The sequence below is a fragment of the Borostomias antarcticus genome, assembly GCF_949987555.1.
Source record: "Borostomias antarcticus genome assembly, chromosome: 10".
NCBI classification, from domain to species: domain Eukaryota; kingdom Metazoa; phylum Chordata; class Actinopteri; order Stomiiformes; family Stomiidae; genus Borostomias; species Borostomias antarcticus.
This window is the reverse complement of record NC_140243.1, coordinates 10,591,480-10,608,763: the sequence shown is the minus strand read 5'-3', so window position 1 is coordinate 10,608,763 and position 17,284 is coordinate 10,591,480. Positions and strand designations below refer to the sequence as shown.

At 43.4% G+C, this 17,284-nt stretch overlaps 2 protein-coding genes across 2 annotated transcripts; one reads left to right on the top strand and one right to left on the bottom strand.

Annotated features, from left to right (window-relative positions):
* Window positions 1-1,205: 1,205 nt before the first annotated feature.
* On the top strand, window positions 1,206-6,007 carry LOC311313800 (transmembrane protein 205). Its single transcript, XM_084444002.1, has 3 exons — window positions 1,206-1,407; window positions 1,504-1,667; window positions 3,857-6,007. The coding sequence occupies exons 1-3, from the start codon at window positions 1,308-1,310 to the stop codon at window positions 4,157-4,159; spliced, it is 567 nt and encodes a 188-aa protein (XP_084300128.1). The 5' UTR covers window positions 1,206-1,307; the 3' UTR covers window positions 4,160-6,007.
* Window positions 6,008-6,496: 489 nt separating this feature from the next.
* LOC311314575 (nucleotide sugar transporter SLC35D2-like) lies at window positions 6,497-15,576 on the bottom strand. The gene is made up of 12 exons (XM_084444999.1): window positions 15,458-15,576; window positions 14,998-15,031; window positions 14,823-14,909; window positions 14,462-14,529; window positions 14,184-14,255; window positions 13,179-13,247; window positions 12,844-12,946; window positions 12,098-12,190; window positions 11,223-11,290; window positions 11,009-11,087; window positions 8,811-8,893; window positions 6,497-8,368 (listed from the first exon to the last, which is right to left on the bottom strand). The coding sequence occupies exons 1-12, from the start codon at window positions 15,565-15,567 to the stop codon at window positions 8,263-8,265; spliced, it is 972 nt and encodes a 323-aa protein (XP_084301125.1). The 5' UTR covers window positions 15,568-15,576; the 3' UTR covers window positions 6,497-8,262.
* Between the last annotated feature and the right edge of the window lie 1,708 nt (window positions 15,577-17,284).

The window sequence follows — 17,284 nt, the reverse complement described above, 5'->3', positions numbered from 1 at the left end:
CTCCATGGGGCATAGGGCGATCGATGCCTGACGTGTTCAGGCATTTCCCCTCTGAAAAATGTACAGGTATGATCTATGTCTACCCCACCTTTGCTCTCTGTAAAGCACACTGCGTGGCCTCTGTGTATGAAATGCGCTATACAAATACAGTTTAATTTGAAAAATCATATATTCTCCTGCTTCCAGAAATGATTAATGTCCAGTTGTTGATATTTTATGCTGAAGTCCAGCTATATGTAAAGTTGTCTTTCTCTGCCCAACGTTGACTGAGTGTGTTCCGCCCTCTTCCTAATATGGACAGACACTTCTCTCACGTCCTCTACTGGTGACAGACAGACAGTAACAACCACTCAACGCCCAATTTGAAATCCCATCTGCCAATAAGAAGGTAGTTTAGGAAGGCGTGCTTCCTCAACCATCGTTACTGTACATCTCACATTCATGCTCAAACTGTCAAGGCAGGAAGAAGTGGGACAGGTGAAGTATGTTGTGATTTCATTGAAGTTAATCTTCAGAATTCCAAAACATACGACAGTTGAATAACTAACATTGTTTCGATATAGTTCGCAAGAAAGATAGCTATTAGCTTTCACAAGTCATCGGATAGTCTGCACAGTTGACGTTAGCTACTGTAGCTAAGGCTAGCTTAGTTAGGTAGAACATTAGCCATCTAAGCTAAAGTTAGGCTAGACCGCGGAAAGTTGATCTGTGGAGGTGACATTGAAGATGGGCTGGCATGCATGGCTATATTATGATGAACAAAACGTAAGCACAATCTGTGTGTCAAGCTATGAAACCATGTCTGGGTTGGCGACTAGGAGTCAGATGTTACAGTCGAGTTGTCGGAAGTAGACCGATCAGAACAAAATTTGATCCATTTAATGTAGTGGCTATTTTGCACTGCACTGCGATTTTCCCATCCCTCGGAGTGGGTTTGTAAGCAAATAAGTAACAATAGACTGTTTTTTCACACAATGTTGCTGCCTTCTGGTTAGCAACTTTGTTGACTTTGGGCGTGGATGTTGTTATATTTAACGTGTTCCTCATTCCTCTTGAGAGAGAGGTGGTTTTGGGGGAAGGTTGCCAGTCAAGGTTGTCTGCTAACATACAAGACTGCGTGGATCTCTTTTGCTGTCTGTATACCAAACTGGTGTAGTTTGGAGTGCAATTATCGCCCATTTTCCTCTCTTATCAGGGACCTTGGCACAGGCAAAACCAGGAAGGGAGAAGAGTGGAGGTGACAGGCTGAGAGAAAGTTTTTGTGGTTGACAGCCCGAAGAACTGGATAAGAGGAGTCAGCAGGGAGCATGCCTACTGACCGGGATCCCAGTGACACAGCCAAGCTGCTTCAGCTGCTGCTGCTCTCCACCTACTGGGGCATGCAGATCTGGGTCACCTTCATTTCAAGTGAGTACTGGACCCTCTGACCCTTCCCCCCCCTAACCAAGTCCTGGCCTCTAGCAGGGTCCACAGTGTTAATATCCAGGTCTTATTTCTCTGCAGGCTTTGTGATGAACAACCACCTGAACAGACATACCTATGGGTTCATTCAGTCTCGCCTCGTCCCCTTTTACCTTCACATGGGCTCAGCCTGTGCCTTCTTCAACCTCACGCTCTACGCCGTCTACCATCCCAGCGACATGTTGGACGACAGGGAAGCCTTTCAGGTGTGTGTGTGTGTGCGTTTGCTTACGAGACGTGCATATGTGGCTGTGTAGGTCATAGGTCATTAAAGGAGTAGTAAAGGGAAAATGCATGTTTAGCCCTGTTTTAAGGTTACTTATGATCATATACAATGGTTCAGATCAAAACGTTGACAAAACTAGCACTTTTGAGAAAGTCTGATAATTGCTCTGCCACCATTTTGGTCATACAATGGATGTGGGTGGGCACCTTGAAAAATCATTAAAAAAACATGTTAAACTCTCAATTTCAAAGACAAGAAACTCACCGAGGTGTTAGTTGGCGTTCTGACATATAATTCGCCATAAAGTAAGATTCTAGTTCATCTGGAAAGGCTTTTTAAAATATTCAGCATAGAACTATTTAGTCGCAGCACATACATACTAGGTAGCCTAGCAACATAAACAATAACAATAGCTACCGTAAGTAGTTCTGCTTCCTGAATCCACTATGTGGATTGATCTACACATCTACAACGGTTACTCCAATACAAGTCAATGGATTTCATAAAATGATCAATAAAACCCTACAGGATTCATACTTTGCGGCGAATTTGATGTCAGAACACCAACGGACACCAATTACCCCCTCGGTGAGCTTCTTGTCTTTGAAATTGAGAGTTTAACATGTTTTTGAATGATTTTTCACGGTGCCCACCCACATCCATTGTATGACCTAAACAGTGGTAGAGCAATTATCAGAAGTGCTCGTTTTGTCAATGTTTTGATCTGAACCATTGTATATGATCATACGTAACCTTAAAGGACAATGCTCGTTTTTGACAACCTGGACCTTATTTACGACATATTATGAGACGTTTGACTCACCGAGATCACTTTGGTGTAGTTCGGAGGCATGTAGAACAAATTTAAAATCCAGCGCGAGCCAGTATATGCATATAATGGCGGTGGTGGGGGCATGTGAACAACCACAACAGGCCTACGCTCTATGTAAGCACAACTAGCGATTCATAAAGACAGATTGATGAAAACAACCGTTTCGCGGCAGAAAATAGATTTTTAGAAACTGCATTCCCGGTGCCCCCACCACCGCCATTATATGCATATACTGGCTCGCGCTGGATTTTAAATTTCTTCTACATGCCTCCGAACTACACCAAAGTGATCTCGGTGAGTCAAACGTCTTATAATATGTCGTAAATAAGGTCCAGGTTGTCAAAAACGAGCATTGTCCTTTAAAACAGGGATATACATGCATTTTCCCTTTACTACTCCTTTAAGTCTTGATCAGTCATTAACACTGGAAGCGCAGAGCTTTCATACCAGTAACCGCTAAGGCACACACTCATGGGCGTCAGGTCTTGGCTGTCAGATCTGTATTGTCCTATTATTCTCATTAGTGGCCGCCTATCAATCTGCATCCCGATAGCGCGCGCCCCCTGACAAGCCATAGCCTAGCTTAGCATAGCTTCTTGATAATATGTTGAAAAAAAACATCTCAATGTAAATACATTTCAGAACTTTTGTTTTGGGGTAAATAAAGTCAGTCTTTCTCTCTCTCTCCCCCTCTCCCTCTCTCCCTCTCTCTCTCTCCTTCTCTCTCCCTCTCTCCTCGATCTTGTGAGAAATAAGTGCAGATTGTTGCCAGGTCATTCTTTTGTTATGCCACACAACCGTGGAGGTTTCTGTGAGCAGCTTACCCAGTTCTCTGTGATTTTATTGCGGGAACATTGGAGTCAAGGAGGCACAAAGTGATGCTGCGAGACGAGCAGGTTTTTTGTGTGGATTTGGCATCATCCTGGTCCTTCTTGTGATTCTGCTCAGTATAGAGTATAGTCTCCAAATTACTTATATTCATTTTCTATGTTGTATTCATTGTCTCAATTCACTTATAGTAAACGCATTAAATTTGGCCAGAGGAGAGAGGCGGGGCTTTTCACACCTTAGTACCATTGGGTACCAATGTTAACTTCAAAGACTTTGCTTTTCGCGCTTATAGGACGTGTTAAAAAAAAGAAAGAACTTCTTTTGTAATCCACATTTTGTCATCATCAACGTAGACATGTATAGTATGTAAACGTCAGGGCAGGGGGGTAAATATTGAATAGACACTGACAGAATAATTTTAAATTCAGTACTTCAACCGCTATTGAAAAGCCGCGGTTCTAAGTGTTTAATAATGTTCTCTGAACGGTGTCTCTGTCTCCCCTCAGATCTGCATCTTCTTCGTGTGTGTGACGGTGGCGGCCGTGAACGCTCAGTGGTTTGGCCAGATGACCTCTGAGATCATGGCTGACATGCACCTCATCGAACAGGCGTGCGGACTGGGCCAAGACATCGGCCTTTCGTCCAACAGGGAGGCTTACGCCAAGCTGTGTGAGACGGATGTTAAATACAGCCATCTGAGTGGTCGCCTCGGGCTCTACAGGCTCCTGTCGTCTCTCTGCAACCTCTGCTGTATAACCTGCAATGCTTACAGCCTTTTCTACATGGCTGAGAACCTCATCACGCTATAACACACGCACCGGTCAGAACTGTCATCCCTCCACTTAGGCCAATAACTCTGCCCAACTGGGCCTGACCTCGCAAACGGTCACTCCCACTCACTCAGCCAATCAGACTTCCAGAAAGGTTTGTGTTTGATTATATCAAAGCTGACATATCAGTCAGTAGCTGATGTCACTCCAGTGTGTTCTTTTGAGGTAGAATGTTCAGACAAGTGCCTCCATTCCTCTACCAGAATGATGTAGCCAGAGTACTAATCACTGAAGTACCTGGCTACTACTGCTCAGCCAGGTGGCTCAGGAACTTTTCGAATTAAAATAAAGGGTTATGTTGAATTTAGGTTGGTCTAGTGCTGAATATGCTACAGTTGATTGAGATGCAGCCCTGGTGTATGTGCGTCTCCATGGAGGGATGAGAGCAGAGATGACCTGACTGCACGCTGGCGCTCCACACATACCTCACCTTTCACCTGGAATGGGGACTTAAATGGGGACTCCTCGTGCACTCCGCCAAGGGATGAGGCCTGAGCTGAGCTTTGTTTCCTGTGTGTGTGTGCGTGCGTGCGTGCGTGCGCGTGCGTGCATGCATGTGCTGGTGCTGAGCTTGTGTGTGAAGGCGATCATTGATTCTGTTCTCATAAAGGCCGTGCGAACAAAGCAGAGCGACTTCAATTTTGAACGAGTACAACTACACTCTTTTTGCAATTTGAATGCGCACCAATGCAGTGTCCTGGCGATTCAATCTGTGACTCTGCCCCGCAATTCCCAGGCGTGCTCAACAGGCTGCCGCTCTCTCAGCTCCAGGATCCAGTGTTTGCGGATAGGCTGGTTGGTAGGGTTGCTATGGGAAGCCTAATTGTAGGCCACTGGTTCTAGGGTCAGCTTCCAGACATCTGCACAGTACTTTAGTATACATGTGTACAGCACGTCCCACCCCTCAGGTTAGGGTCACTGCTCAACCCCTGGGGGGGGGGGGGGGGTGTCCGGGTTAACAATGTTACAGTTCACTGTAGCTTTACTCCCATTTTATTTCTGCTCCTAATCATCTTAATATATATATTTTCAATGTTAACTAATGAAAATGTGCCTTGCCAGTTCACCGGTTTGGGTGCTAATGGTGTGTTTCATCCCTTTATACCGCTGTATTTTTGTGTGTGCTACGGCGATGTATTTCCTGAGCTGTTGAATACAACCGACCTCCTTACAGATTTTTCCATCCGTGAGCGTACAGTATGTGGTTTACTGTACCGTCGTGAATGTGCTAACAATGCAATGATGTCCAACAGCCTGGGCCACCTTGGCCCCCATTGAGCATTCTCATACTGCTCTGTCATGAATATGTGTTTTAGGAGTGTACTTTGAAATAGACTTGAGATTTTTCACATATGTTCTTGTCTGGTTCCGTCATAGAGGTCCAGACTTTATGCCTACGGTCAATGCAATCTAAAGGTACCTGGTTAAAAAGCATATTGGCTCACCATGCCTATGCTTGTCTTCTGTCAAGTTGGCTAATTACATTTCACAGAGAATTTGAGTGAAATGAGTGACTAGCTCTGATAGTTTTATGTGTTTAGAAAACCAAATCACATTCATGTTTATGGCATTTAAGTAGTTTTATTGTCTCTGGTGTTATGTCAAAATTTTTTGTTGTGTTAATGGTTTATTAAGGGCTTAATGTTATAAATAATGAATGTAATTCTGTAGTCTCAGATCCTTTGCCTTAATGTAAAGATGCAGTGTGGATCAGAGCTAATGAACTGTTTTTATTACCTGTGTGTGGGAGCGGGTTTGTATTGATCTGACTTTTGGGTTGCTCTTTTTTGTATTTTATATCAAATAAATTAATGAATGGACCAGTGTTTGTTTAGTGGCAAATGGTAGTGCAGTATCCACATCAACATTGAGTGACCTTTCATTTAATAAAAATAAAAAAAAGTTAGATATTACCAAATCCAACATGGGATGGCTTATTTGCATCTTATGAAAATATGTGTTCTATTTTTTGGGTTACATGCAATAATACTATGCAATAGAACGATTACTAGCGAATGATAGAGTAATAAGCATGCTGCTCTTTAACATGACAGTAGGGGGCACAGAGTAATAAGCATGCTGCTCTTTAACTTGACAGTAGGGGGCATATGTGAGAATCCCATCATGCCAGTTGTAACCCAACCCATGTAAACCCAACCACATGGTTGAACTGTAACAGAGGACTAAGGGCTGTTGAATTACCCCCTCCTTACCTATGTGTTACAGGAACAGAGATGACACATGAGAAAAGGTCAGTGTTTCACTCATCACCACATCAACTCATGGGAAATTGATGACCAAAACAAGGGTGGCAGATGAGGTATCTTTATTGTAATAAAAAACAAGAACATTCTTTTCTGGTCTCATGAGCATTGCAATGCAAGTTACAAATTCATGTGTCTTCTTTAGGAACCCAAGTTCAGTATTGCGCATCATCATCACCCTACAATATGCATATCCATTATAAAATAATAAATATAAAAGTTATGAAGTACACCCAGCCAAGAATTGGTAGAGTGCAGACGATATAAAACATTTAAAAACAGTGAAATGTCATACCTGACTGTTCCAGGACGACGGTTTGTTAACACTTATAAAGACCCTGACTTGCAAACCTCTTTACTAAACTTTGAAACTAATCTCAATCTCCCTCTCCACCTGGTCGTGTTTCACAGTAAGGCATCTAGAGTTCACCTTGTTCTCGTCATCTCTGGCTAGACAACTGTTAAAAGTGCAATAACATTATTGTCTCGAAAAGCAAATGAACCTTATGATACAAACAAAATGAAACATAGTTACAGCATGTTGCCCTCACATGTGGACTCCCCTTTAGAAAGCCTGCAATAGGCAGTCTCTAATACTGAGGGAGTACAATGTAAACATATTGATCCTCTCAGATCTTATCCCAATGAAGACTATAGACAGCAAAATGATTCAAACCATCATACAACAGCTTTGACAAATGCACATCCATCTAAACATACCCATGTATAATATTACATCATATTCAAAACCACCATCCTTGCTATCAAAGAAAATGTGCATTTTCTTAACATTCCATTTTTTCTGAAGTCAGAAGGTAAGAATCTTATCCCCATGTAATACCAATACAAGATGGTTCCCTTATGAGAAATCATTCTTATGACAACACTTATGAGTTAAAGGTGCAATAGTCAACATTTTGATGTTAAGTAATCATAATACAGATTGCACCCACAAAGCTTTTAGAAAGGTGCAGAATAAAAGTATTGGTTATAAATTTATAATTTCAAAAAAATTGACAGGTCTGAAATTAATGTTTTGTTGTATTGTATTGTACAAAACAATAGTGAGCCAATAGTATAATGACGTTGGTAACATGCTATGTGAGGAGCCGGGAGTGATCAAGAGTCCCAATACAATTGGCTCACATGCCTTGTTAGTTTTTTTTAAGAGAAGAAAAAAAGATTAGTCTACATCTAGTCTGACTCAACGGATGTAGGTTTTGGGGATAAGCCTTCTCATTTGTTAATTACCGCCCTATCAGTGGCGCCGATTCATGTGGTCGGCAAATCAGTGGCGATGGGAGGTTCTCCCAGACTACGGGATAACGATCATAACGATGTGATTGGTTTAAAGAAACACAGCATTTTTAACCCCCTATCTCCGAATGGTGATGAATCCAGCCAGCCCTTTCTCTAGCGCTGGCGCAGCGTAAACGAAGTGTAGAGATAGGCCTGGCTCTGCAAGACTAGTCTACAACGAAATCTTGACTATTGCACCTTTTAGAAAAATAATAACAATAACACTTTTAAAAAACAATCCAACTCATAAAAAATTGGATCCAAAGATATAAAAAGCGACCAGCTGGTAACAGAACCAGCCAAGAGGGTCTTGCTACCATGGCGGCCTGAGGAGTGCCCTGTTTGAAAGCTCTGGACTTTCCCCAACTCCACAGACAGACAGGAAGTCCAAGCAACAGATGGTTAGTATGGTTGCCATACCACTACCACCAGAAAAACTCAATAAATACACAGTGTAGCAAAAATAGACTTCTCTTGTTCCTTAATGTGAGAAAAAAAACAGGATCTCCAGTGGCTCTGTCATACGACAACCTTCCCTTTTATCTCCAGCTTGATGCTTTCACTCTGCTTGCTGGACTGCTCCTCGGTCAGAGTGATGTAGGAGTACACCAAGCTGCCAGCGATACTGAAACAACAAGTAGACATAGAAACAGCAGTCAACATCCACACACACACACAGACAAGAAAAGAAAAGCATAATGCAAAGGAAAATGAGCTGTCTCTCTGTCGTAGCCCGCAATCAACTCCTCACATCTTCACAGTGCCCCAATATCCCAGGTCCAACAGGCAAGTGATCCAGACATGACTCAGCAGGCCGTGGACACCTGCAGGCAAGTCTGACCAGGGGTCAAAACCCTGATACTGCAGAACCACTCTCTCTACCTCTGGTATATATGCCCCGAGGGGGCATCAGAGTGCTGTCCTGGCACAGAACTGCAGCAATAAGACGCTTTTTTAGAAGAACTGATGAGAGCAAGGCAGGGCTTCTACGTTCCCACGGTAGGCTATAAGACTAAAATAACAAGTAGGGTGAAATTATATAACCGTATGTATTGGTAGTTCCATACCTGATATTTAAACCTATGAAGTTGGTCCATGAGAAAATGTAGTCTCCACCAAACACCATTCCAATGTATGTCACCAGTATATTCTAGAGAAAGCAGAGAACAGTACAGATTAGGGCTGGGCGATTCATTTGATTTTTCGTTTTTGAATGATGCAAAACATGCCTCAACATTGAGATTTGTGCTTCCCCCATCTGCTGCTGCAAATGCCAGCAGTTCTTAGTAGTTACAACAGTAATGTAATCAGGGCTTAAAAACGAAATTATTTTTCAATCGGTTCGCTCCGAGCAGAACCAGCATATTTAACGTTTCCGTTCTCGTGTTCTGCCACCAATATAGCGTTCCTGAACAAAAAATAACGTTCCGTTCACCTTTCCAGGGGTGTTAGCCTATTAAGACTCTATAGGCCTACAGTATTTTCTTGTAAGGTATAACCTAATCAACAAGTCTAGGGTTGTGGTGGCCTTATTGCCAGCAATATTAGCCTTGGTGATGTGTGCTGTAGTGGCCTTGTTGATTATTTTACAAGAAATACGCAACATTAGTCCTATTCCCGTATGCCCTTAACCGTAAACTATGCGCATCATTCTTTGTGGACCAATGCAATGTTGGAATAAATTTGCCTTCGAACGTTATTGCCCTCTTTGACATCCGCGGTCTTTATGTGAAATCTAGTTTTAGCCTACTGAAACATTACAGGCTATATGCTAGCCTACTCTTCTCCAATTAAACAAAATAAATCACATTGATATCTTTGCTAACTAATAAGCTGTAAGGACAGGCTGAACTACTGTTTTGCACAGGCCAACAAACGAGAGTGTGTGACAGCCCTGCGCAACGCGTGCAAATAGGCTGCGGTTGGGAAACATCAAGAATAGTCATGCATCTTAGCTTGCAGAGTTTGAGAAACATCCTCAATTTTTCTAAATAGCACTTGTTGTAGAAACTTGGGAATCCTGTTTTTAGACTAGTCATGTAATCGGTTATAAAACCACCGTCTAGTCGTCAGTGGAAATAGTCGCTGCACACATCCCTAGTCTGAACTAGGCTATGGTGTGTTGTTCCTAAATTATTTAAGTTATCTAAATCTCTTAATTTTGCTAAGCAAGCATTTAAGATCCTGAATGTGAAATAACAGATTTAGGGGCCTAGGCTACATTACAAAAACAGGACAAGATGTAGGCTACAAATTTAATACATTTAATTTAGCCTATTCGGCCATAAAAGGCTCAGCTTTCTTATTTTTTAAAATTATTTTCAAGTTATATAGGCCTACTACAAATAACGAAAAAATAACGTTATTAACCGGTTTTAAAGATTTCAAATTAACGTTTCTGTTCTTTAACAATTAAAGACCATTTCGTTTTCGTTCCCGTTTCTGTTCCTCGTAAAATACCGTTCGTTTTCGTTTTTCGTTTCCTTCCTTGAACCGGTTCGGAGCCTTGAATGTAATGGCTGTCGTCATTTTCTTCACGTGCCTGCACATCTGAGTTTTGCCTGTCAACAACAAGCTTGAGTAATGGCAGCCGGAGCAGACGCAACAAAATAATTCCAAGTTAAAGTTAAAGAGGGAATGAGAATAATATGTTAGCCCCAGTACTAATGTGCAGCTAGCTACTGTATGCTATCGTTATCCCATTAGCTAGCTGGTGCATGAAAAACAAGCCTTTGCCCTTTTTTTTTTAGCCTGGATTTTGTGTACTTGCATGTACAGTGGGCATGTGTTAGAGGGGTGAGGGAATGACATGACATGAAGGTAATTTGTCTTTCTTCTATACACATACAGTATGAGATTTCATGGCTCTTTTTGTGGTGAAGAAATTTACGGTATTTCATTCTCTTTCAGACTGCCTGTCTTTCAACTGATGTCCATTGCATTTTCTGGTTTATTCATTGTGTTGAAATCAGTTCTCCTTTTTCTGCCATTTTCATTAGCCGACCCTGTAGTGGACACCTGCACTACAGAAAATGATAACGACAAACTTGAATGTCACTAAATGTTTTCACTATCTTGAGTTCATGAGACAGTATTATTTTTGATTAAAATCATGAATCGTCCGTCCATACCACTGAAAAAAAATATCGAGATTGATTTTCTTTTGGCCATATCGCCCAGCCCTGGTACAGATGTTGATTTCAGCACGGTGCAGCAGTATTCCAGATTGACATAGGGAATATTTGATGTGCAAACAAGGGCTTACCTTAATGCATCCGACTATGGTAGTTGTGAGTGCAGAGTTGTATTGTGTACACAGTACTGTGGAATACATCAACACAAACCTAAAAAAACACCAATAACAAAAATCAGTCAAAACTAATCACATACTGTGTCCAATTACACCGCATGACTGTTACAATACAGTTAAGCATTGGTGACGTTAAGGTGCGGCAAGGCAAGGATTCTCAAGTTCTCACCCCATAATACAGGACAGAATGAACTGGGTAAGGAAGAGGACATCTGACCAGCCATCATAATCAACTGCCTGTAGACACACACACACACACACACACACACACACACACAAACACACAATGACAGCAGTAGAACACACAGACACTGAGACAAAATGTATATTCACAGGCCTACCTGTATATCTACACCCTCACTGTGTCTCAGATTTGTTGTTCAAGTTTCCTCATGTCAATGCCTATATGCTGAGTCAGCATCTTTTACACACACAAAGAACTGTGATGTCTCTCTCTAACAAATCTATTGGCAAAATCTTTTCCTTGAGTGAAATATAGCATCAGTAGAAGCAACAGGGGAGCTCTGCTGTAGTTAGTTAGTCCAGGGAGACGGCGCTGACTGGGCAGTAATGTCGCTGCCGGCAGCACAATAGCAGCTTTGTGCCTTCATGACTGCTGACTTCTCCACTTCTGGAGTTTGGCGAGCCAGACAGACTCTGCCCACTGAGACACAAACACACACTCACACACTCCATAACAGTGCCCTAACACATCCCGCTCATTTGCACACCGCTGACTGCCAACACTGGGATTGAATCTCGCCATGACAGACGCACCTCTGCAGGTCCGTTCATGTCCACGTACGGCAGGCTTACTTCATAAACGCCAACAGCATAACCGCCTCCACAAATCAAGATGGCAGAGGGTGTAGCCTCTCTTACACTGTCGCAACAACAAGGCCGGGAGGCTTTCTAACCACCCTGGTCACAGCCTCGGTCATCTACAGTACAATTGAGTAATAAATACTGCGAGTTGAGCTGAATGAGAGCAGACAGTCGGCCAGAGACACAGAAGGTGGCAGAAGCAGACAAGACGGGGCTCACCTTCTGCACATCTCCAGTGAGGTGAGCCAGCAGCAGTGTGGGCAATATCATAAATAATGCGTTATAATACAGCAACCCATATTTTCCTAATTCCTGGAGAAAGTGAGTGAAGCAGAGAGAGAGAGATAGAGAGGGGGGGGGGGGTAAAAAAAGAGAGAGAGCAGAACAGAGAGGGTTATTCATAACCGGGTTGATGCATTCCTCTCTGACCAGTATACAGATGTCATGTGTGGCGAGTCCAGCGCTCTATAGCTTCACTCTCTCTCTCTCTATCACACACACACACACACACACACACACTTGTATGAGCAGTGATGACTGTAACGTCATACAATCAGCAGGTTCTTAACACGGACCCTGACTATTTGTAGTATGTAATGTGAGAACTTGTCTAGCAGAGGTTATGTATAGCAATGTCCCTAAATTAAGCGGAGGCCAGCCTCTAAGTCACAGTAGGTAGCCTATGCATGTTGGCCAGGGCCAGTACGAATCCAGGACCGATTAGACAGCCACCGCGCAGCCTTGAGCACAAGACTGCCACTTCCAACGGCAGGAGACATTCTAACCCTCGACCTTGAAACACAGGTTTTCAATCACAAGTCCCTGCTGTTGCTAGTCACGAACTGTATCGAGGACACCATGTTTTGGGTGGCTCACGTTCCATGAATTCATTAAATCCTCTGCTCAATGCCAAGGGAAACTCTCCTAAGACAATGGTGTGCCTTATGTCATTGGCAATGGCATACCTTAGAATCCAGTTTCTGCTTCACGTAGGCCCCATTGGCTGCAGTCAAGACATCATTCAGAAGAATGAAAACGTAGCCTTGCAAGTCAAAGGAAAGGTCTGCACTGTGAAGCACAGACACAGACACTTTTAGCAAGGACAGGGTTAGCTTTCTGAACGGGCATTTAGCCAACCGTCAGTCATGGACACGGGTCACTGTTTGACAGCAGACCCTGTGTTTTTCTGACAGTGACTTGGATGTTGTCATTTTAGAGTGGCCACACCTCAAAGTGCTCTTTGTAGTAGACATGAATGGGTAATAGCTTCAGTGGGAACACCTGGCATAATAAACCTTACCTTGCTGCTACAAACGCCCCGAGGATCATTGTAAAGACTGTCAGCTGGACAGGCCTGGAGAATTTCTTCCTGAAATGATTGAGGGGGTTGGAAGATGAAAGCAGTGTGTGAGTGGTTGCGTTGTGTTTCATTTTCAATGTGTGGGTTACAGGTAATAATGAGTTTGCTTTTGAAGCCACTTTGATTTTTGTGGTGGAAAAAGAGTCACAAGAGTCACTGTTGACAAGAGTCAATAAATAAGTAGCCTAATTCTTAGATGCATAGACTAGTTTTAGTCAACGTATCAAAAGCTGTTTACCTGTGCATTTCGACTAGACTACCCAAAATAAAGAAAGCTGGAACACTCATTCATATACGGTAGTCTGCATGTTTATTCCTGGGATGGTGACAGGAATAAATGTGCAGACTATATGAATGAGTGCTCCATCTTTCTTTATTTTGGGTAGTCTAGTCGAAATGCGCAGGTAAACAGCTTTTGATAAATGTATTGTTGTCTGCTGTTAAGCACCAAACCGTCTACCCAGAATTTGGCTAAGACGCACTGAACCTTTTTGGACTTTGATATTGTTTTAATCAACATCTGCAGAGGGGAAAAGTTTTACAAACATGTTGTCAGTACAAAGTTGTCAGTGAAGTCTCCCTGAAGAGTAACGATCAGCCACTACAACTGTAGTTTACAGTGTATTGTTAGTGGATACACCCCTTAAAGATCCCTTTGTCAATGTAACAATAGTATGTAAATATCCCTTCACCCATATATCGATCTTTTATCCATTAGGGGGATGTGGTCACTCAACCAACCTTCAGTTCCAAACCTTTTGCTGTGTCTGCTATGTTTGGTCATTGTTAGTAATCCATATTTTACCCATCCTGGAGCATTTTGTCCGCTACCATTATTCGTACTATTTCTATCACTGAAATGTTGGTACAAATTATATCAATCACAGAGCTTAGTTTAAATTCTACCACATTATAAAGGCCAGAGTGTGAAATAAGGAGGCTTACTTGAGCAACAGGCCCTCAGCTAGCATGGTGAACAAGATGGAGAACCTCCTGAGGACTGTGAACATCGGCAGACTGAGGAAGGAGGTATGTGGAGCACAACAGTTAGCTATGTAATAACAGGTGTATTACAAATTATATACCTGTTAGCCAGCAGATATGTCCAGCAAAATCATTTTAACCTTGTGTCAAGCTTGACTATATGTCAAACACCATAACCCAACCCCCGAAACGGGACAGCTAGATGTGCCCCCCCCCCCCCCAAAAAAAAGATGACTTACTTCAGTCTTTTTGTCCCAAACAGTCCGGTTATTTGATTCCCTACGTACAGGAGTGGTAAAGGAAATGTCTGCAATGGGATAAATACAAGTATTAGCCATCTACTAGAGTGAAATTATGCAAGTCAAATGAAGAGCCCAATGTCTGTTTTGAGAAAAACTAAAATTCAACCTACTAAATCCAGTTATCTGGGTTTTCAAATGTGTCTCTGTCAGTTAGTCAAGACAATCTGCATACTCATTTGATTTATGACACTGGAAAACAGACGTTTCTGTATGCATTGACCTGATGATAAATAACGTTTGAGCTGTTTTACTTTCGGCAGATAGGTAGCTATGTCTACAGAGGGGGATGAGGACTCACCTTGCGAGGTATGCTGTGATCGTAATCTGGGAAGCTGATCACCCTTAGAGCCTTGCCCACCCACAGCACGACCACCGTGGCCAACATCTACACGCACAACACACAAACATTAAAACGCATACTGGGCATTTGGTAATGAATCACATCAAGTTGATGTAAATAAATATCGCCTTACTTGACCAATGCCGACACATATTGACGAGGGGAACCTGTGAAACAAACACATCGCAAAGCTGATTTATTGTTTCCTTGTCGACACAGAAACATAAAACCTCCTAGCCCTGTATTAGCCTAATCAAAGAGTTGTCTGTGGCATTATTTGGTTACGTTACCGAATCCTGCCTGTTGCGGTGGGTAACTGTAGCTGGAACTGCAGTAACGTTAGATAGATGGCAAACTAACGTTTTCCCAGAGCGTGCCGTAGCCACCCCGCCTTGTCCCTAACCTCGTTCCCAGGCTTTCTCGTCCGGTTAGGTTAGGTGGACTGAAAAGAGTCCCTAGCTAGCTGGCCTTAAAAAGAGCGAGAAGAGTCGAAAGCTGCTCAAAGTTACGGCCACTGACAGTCGGTTCAGCTCAGACTTTCGTAGCTAACGTTAGCTACGCTCCACAGCCACGGGGAACCCAACATCACGTACCTGTAACTAGTCAGGACACTCTTGTTCACAACGACGATAAGAAACGAACTGATACCGTAGAATACAGCAGCAAATAGCTTCAGAAACAGTGTAAGAGATTTGTCCGCCATCCCCAAACCTTCATCCCCCGCTCTAACCCAGTGTCTCAGTCCCAGCCATCACTAGTGCAGCCCTCCCTAACGCCGTCGTTACAGCGTTTCTCAACTTCCGGTGGAGAGTAGCGGTTATAGCGGATGCTTGTATCCAAGCCTCGGGGGATGGGGGAAACTGAGCTCATAGCCTACATCTGGTTTCCTGTACATGAAAGATAGGCCTGTATTTCTGTTTATTTATGTGAAAGTGTGTCAAAATAATCTGGCAAGGGATGGGTCGTCGGGGGTTAAAAAAGATATATTCAAAAGTTCATTCATATACATTTGACTTGGGTTCGGGTTCTAATTAAATTAGAACGATTTCACACAATTTTGGTTCAAATGTCAATTCAAATGTAGGCTATTTGTTAAAGAATCACACACATTTATATGCAACATTTATATATAATGTATTTTCATAAACCAAATGGGTGTACATTCCCTTCAAAATTCAGTGTAAATTAAGCCAGATTCTATGCAGTGGGGATGCTTATAGCTTGCTGCCGCTCAAAGGGGCAGATTGGTTTGAGTGTACAGTCTGACCCTGCTCCCTCTGAGCCCTCAGACTCCCGGTCTGAAAGGGCGAGGGAGGGCAGGGGCTGGTCAGCCAGGGAAGGGGAGGGGCGCAGCCGGGGCAGAATAACCTCAGCACTTCCAGCCTTGTACTCGGCCCTGCTGCTGGGCCTGGGTGTGGACAAGAAGAAGCTCACTCCGCATACACCAATGTTCTCTATACCAGCAGCCTCTGAAATTGCGTAGGTGTGACACATCCGACGTTTTCCAGCACACCAGTCCTTGTGGTGCTGTTGCTTGGTAACAAACTGACTAATATTGCTTAGATTGTTCTTCAGGGGCTTGGAGATGAACAGAAAGTCCTTTTTACTACTGTGGATGGTGACCGATTCTCGGTGAGAGTTGGGCAGGGTCGGATTGGCTGTCAGTTTCTTCCTGGTTCCATTAGGAAGGGATTTGAAATAGTCTGGCGGTTCAACACAAGTGTTTTCCTGCTTTGGGTTAACTCCATTGAGGACTGTCCCCATTGCATCAGAGGAGACACACTTCTGCCCAGAGAGTGCTGTCAGGGGGACATTTGGACCCATCCGGGGAACGAGATGGGCCCCTCTGCTGTTTGGTGGCTGGGCGGTTGGGCTGGGCGATGGCTCATTGCTATTTAGGGGGACTCGTCCCAGGTCTGTATCGTTGACACTCCCATCTGCAGAGAGAGCTCTGAGGCTCACACTTTGAATCCTTGAGAAGGCCTTCCTCTGGGCCCAGGCCCCCTGCCTCTCCTCCGCTTCTCTTTCCCTCCTCTTCCTCACCATGATCTCTGCCTGGAGGGAGTCAGTGATGCGCACAATGGCAGAGTGAACTTTGCTCCTGAGGGGGGCACTGTGTTCCGATGGGTCCAGGGAGTGAAGGCCGGGGGAAGTGAAGGGTTTGTGCTCGTATGGGTCAGTGTTACATACCACTGGGTACGTCTCACTGACTATCTGTGGAAACACATTTATTAATTTACAAAACAAACCCCAGACACACAAAATAATCAAACAAACAAATTCAAAACCACTTAAGTAAATATTTACATACCGGAAGGGGGACGTAAACTGATGGGGGCCGCGGTGTGAGCACTTTCACACTCGTCCTCTCCAGCTCATCTGTGAGGCTGAGAGGGATTGATTCTGGAGCGGCCTCATCT

Excerpts from the sequence above, each read along its gene's own strand:
- LOC311313800 (XM_084444002.1), top strand. The coding sequence starts at position 1,308 with ATGCCTACTGACCGGGATCCCAGTGACACAGCCAAGCTGCTTCAGCTG. Across the intron at positions 1,408-1,503 it reads CTGGGTCACCTTCATTTCAA|GCTTTGTGATGAACAACCAC; the intron begins GTGAGTACTGGA and ends ATTTCTCTGCAG. Across the intron at positions 1,668-3,856 it reads ACGACAGGGAAGCCTTTCAG|ATCTGCATCTTCTTCGTGTG; the intron begins GTGTGTGTGTGT and ends GTCTCCCCTCAG.
- LOC311314575 (XM_084444999.1), bottom strand. The coding sequence starts at position 15,567 with ATGGCGGACAAATCTCTTACACTGTTTCTGAAGCTATTTGCTGCTGTA. Across the intron at positions 12,191-12,843 it reads AGCAGAAACTGGATTCTAAG|GAATTAGGAAAATATGGGTT; the intron begins GTATGCCATTGC and ends CACTTTCTCCAG. Across the intron at positions 8,894-11,008 it reads CCATAGTCGGATGCATTAAG|AATATACTGGTGACATACAT; the intron begins GTAAGCCCTTGT and ends TGCTTTCTCTAG.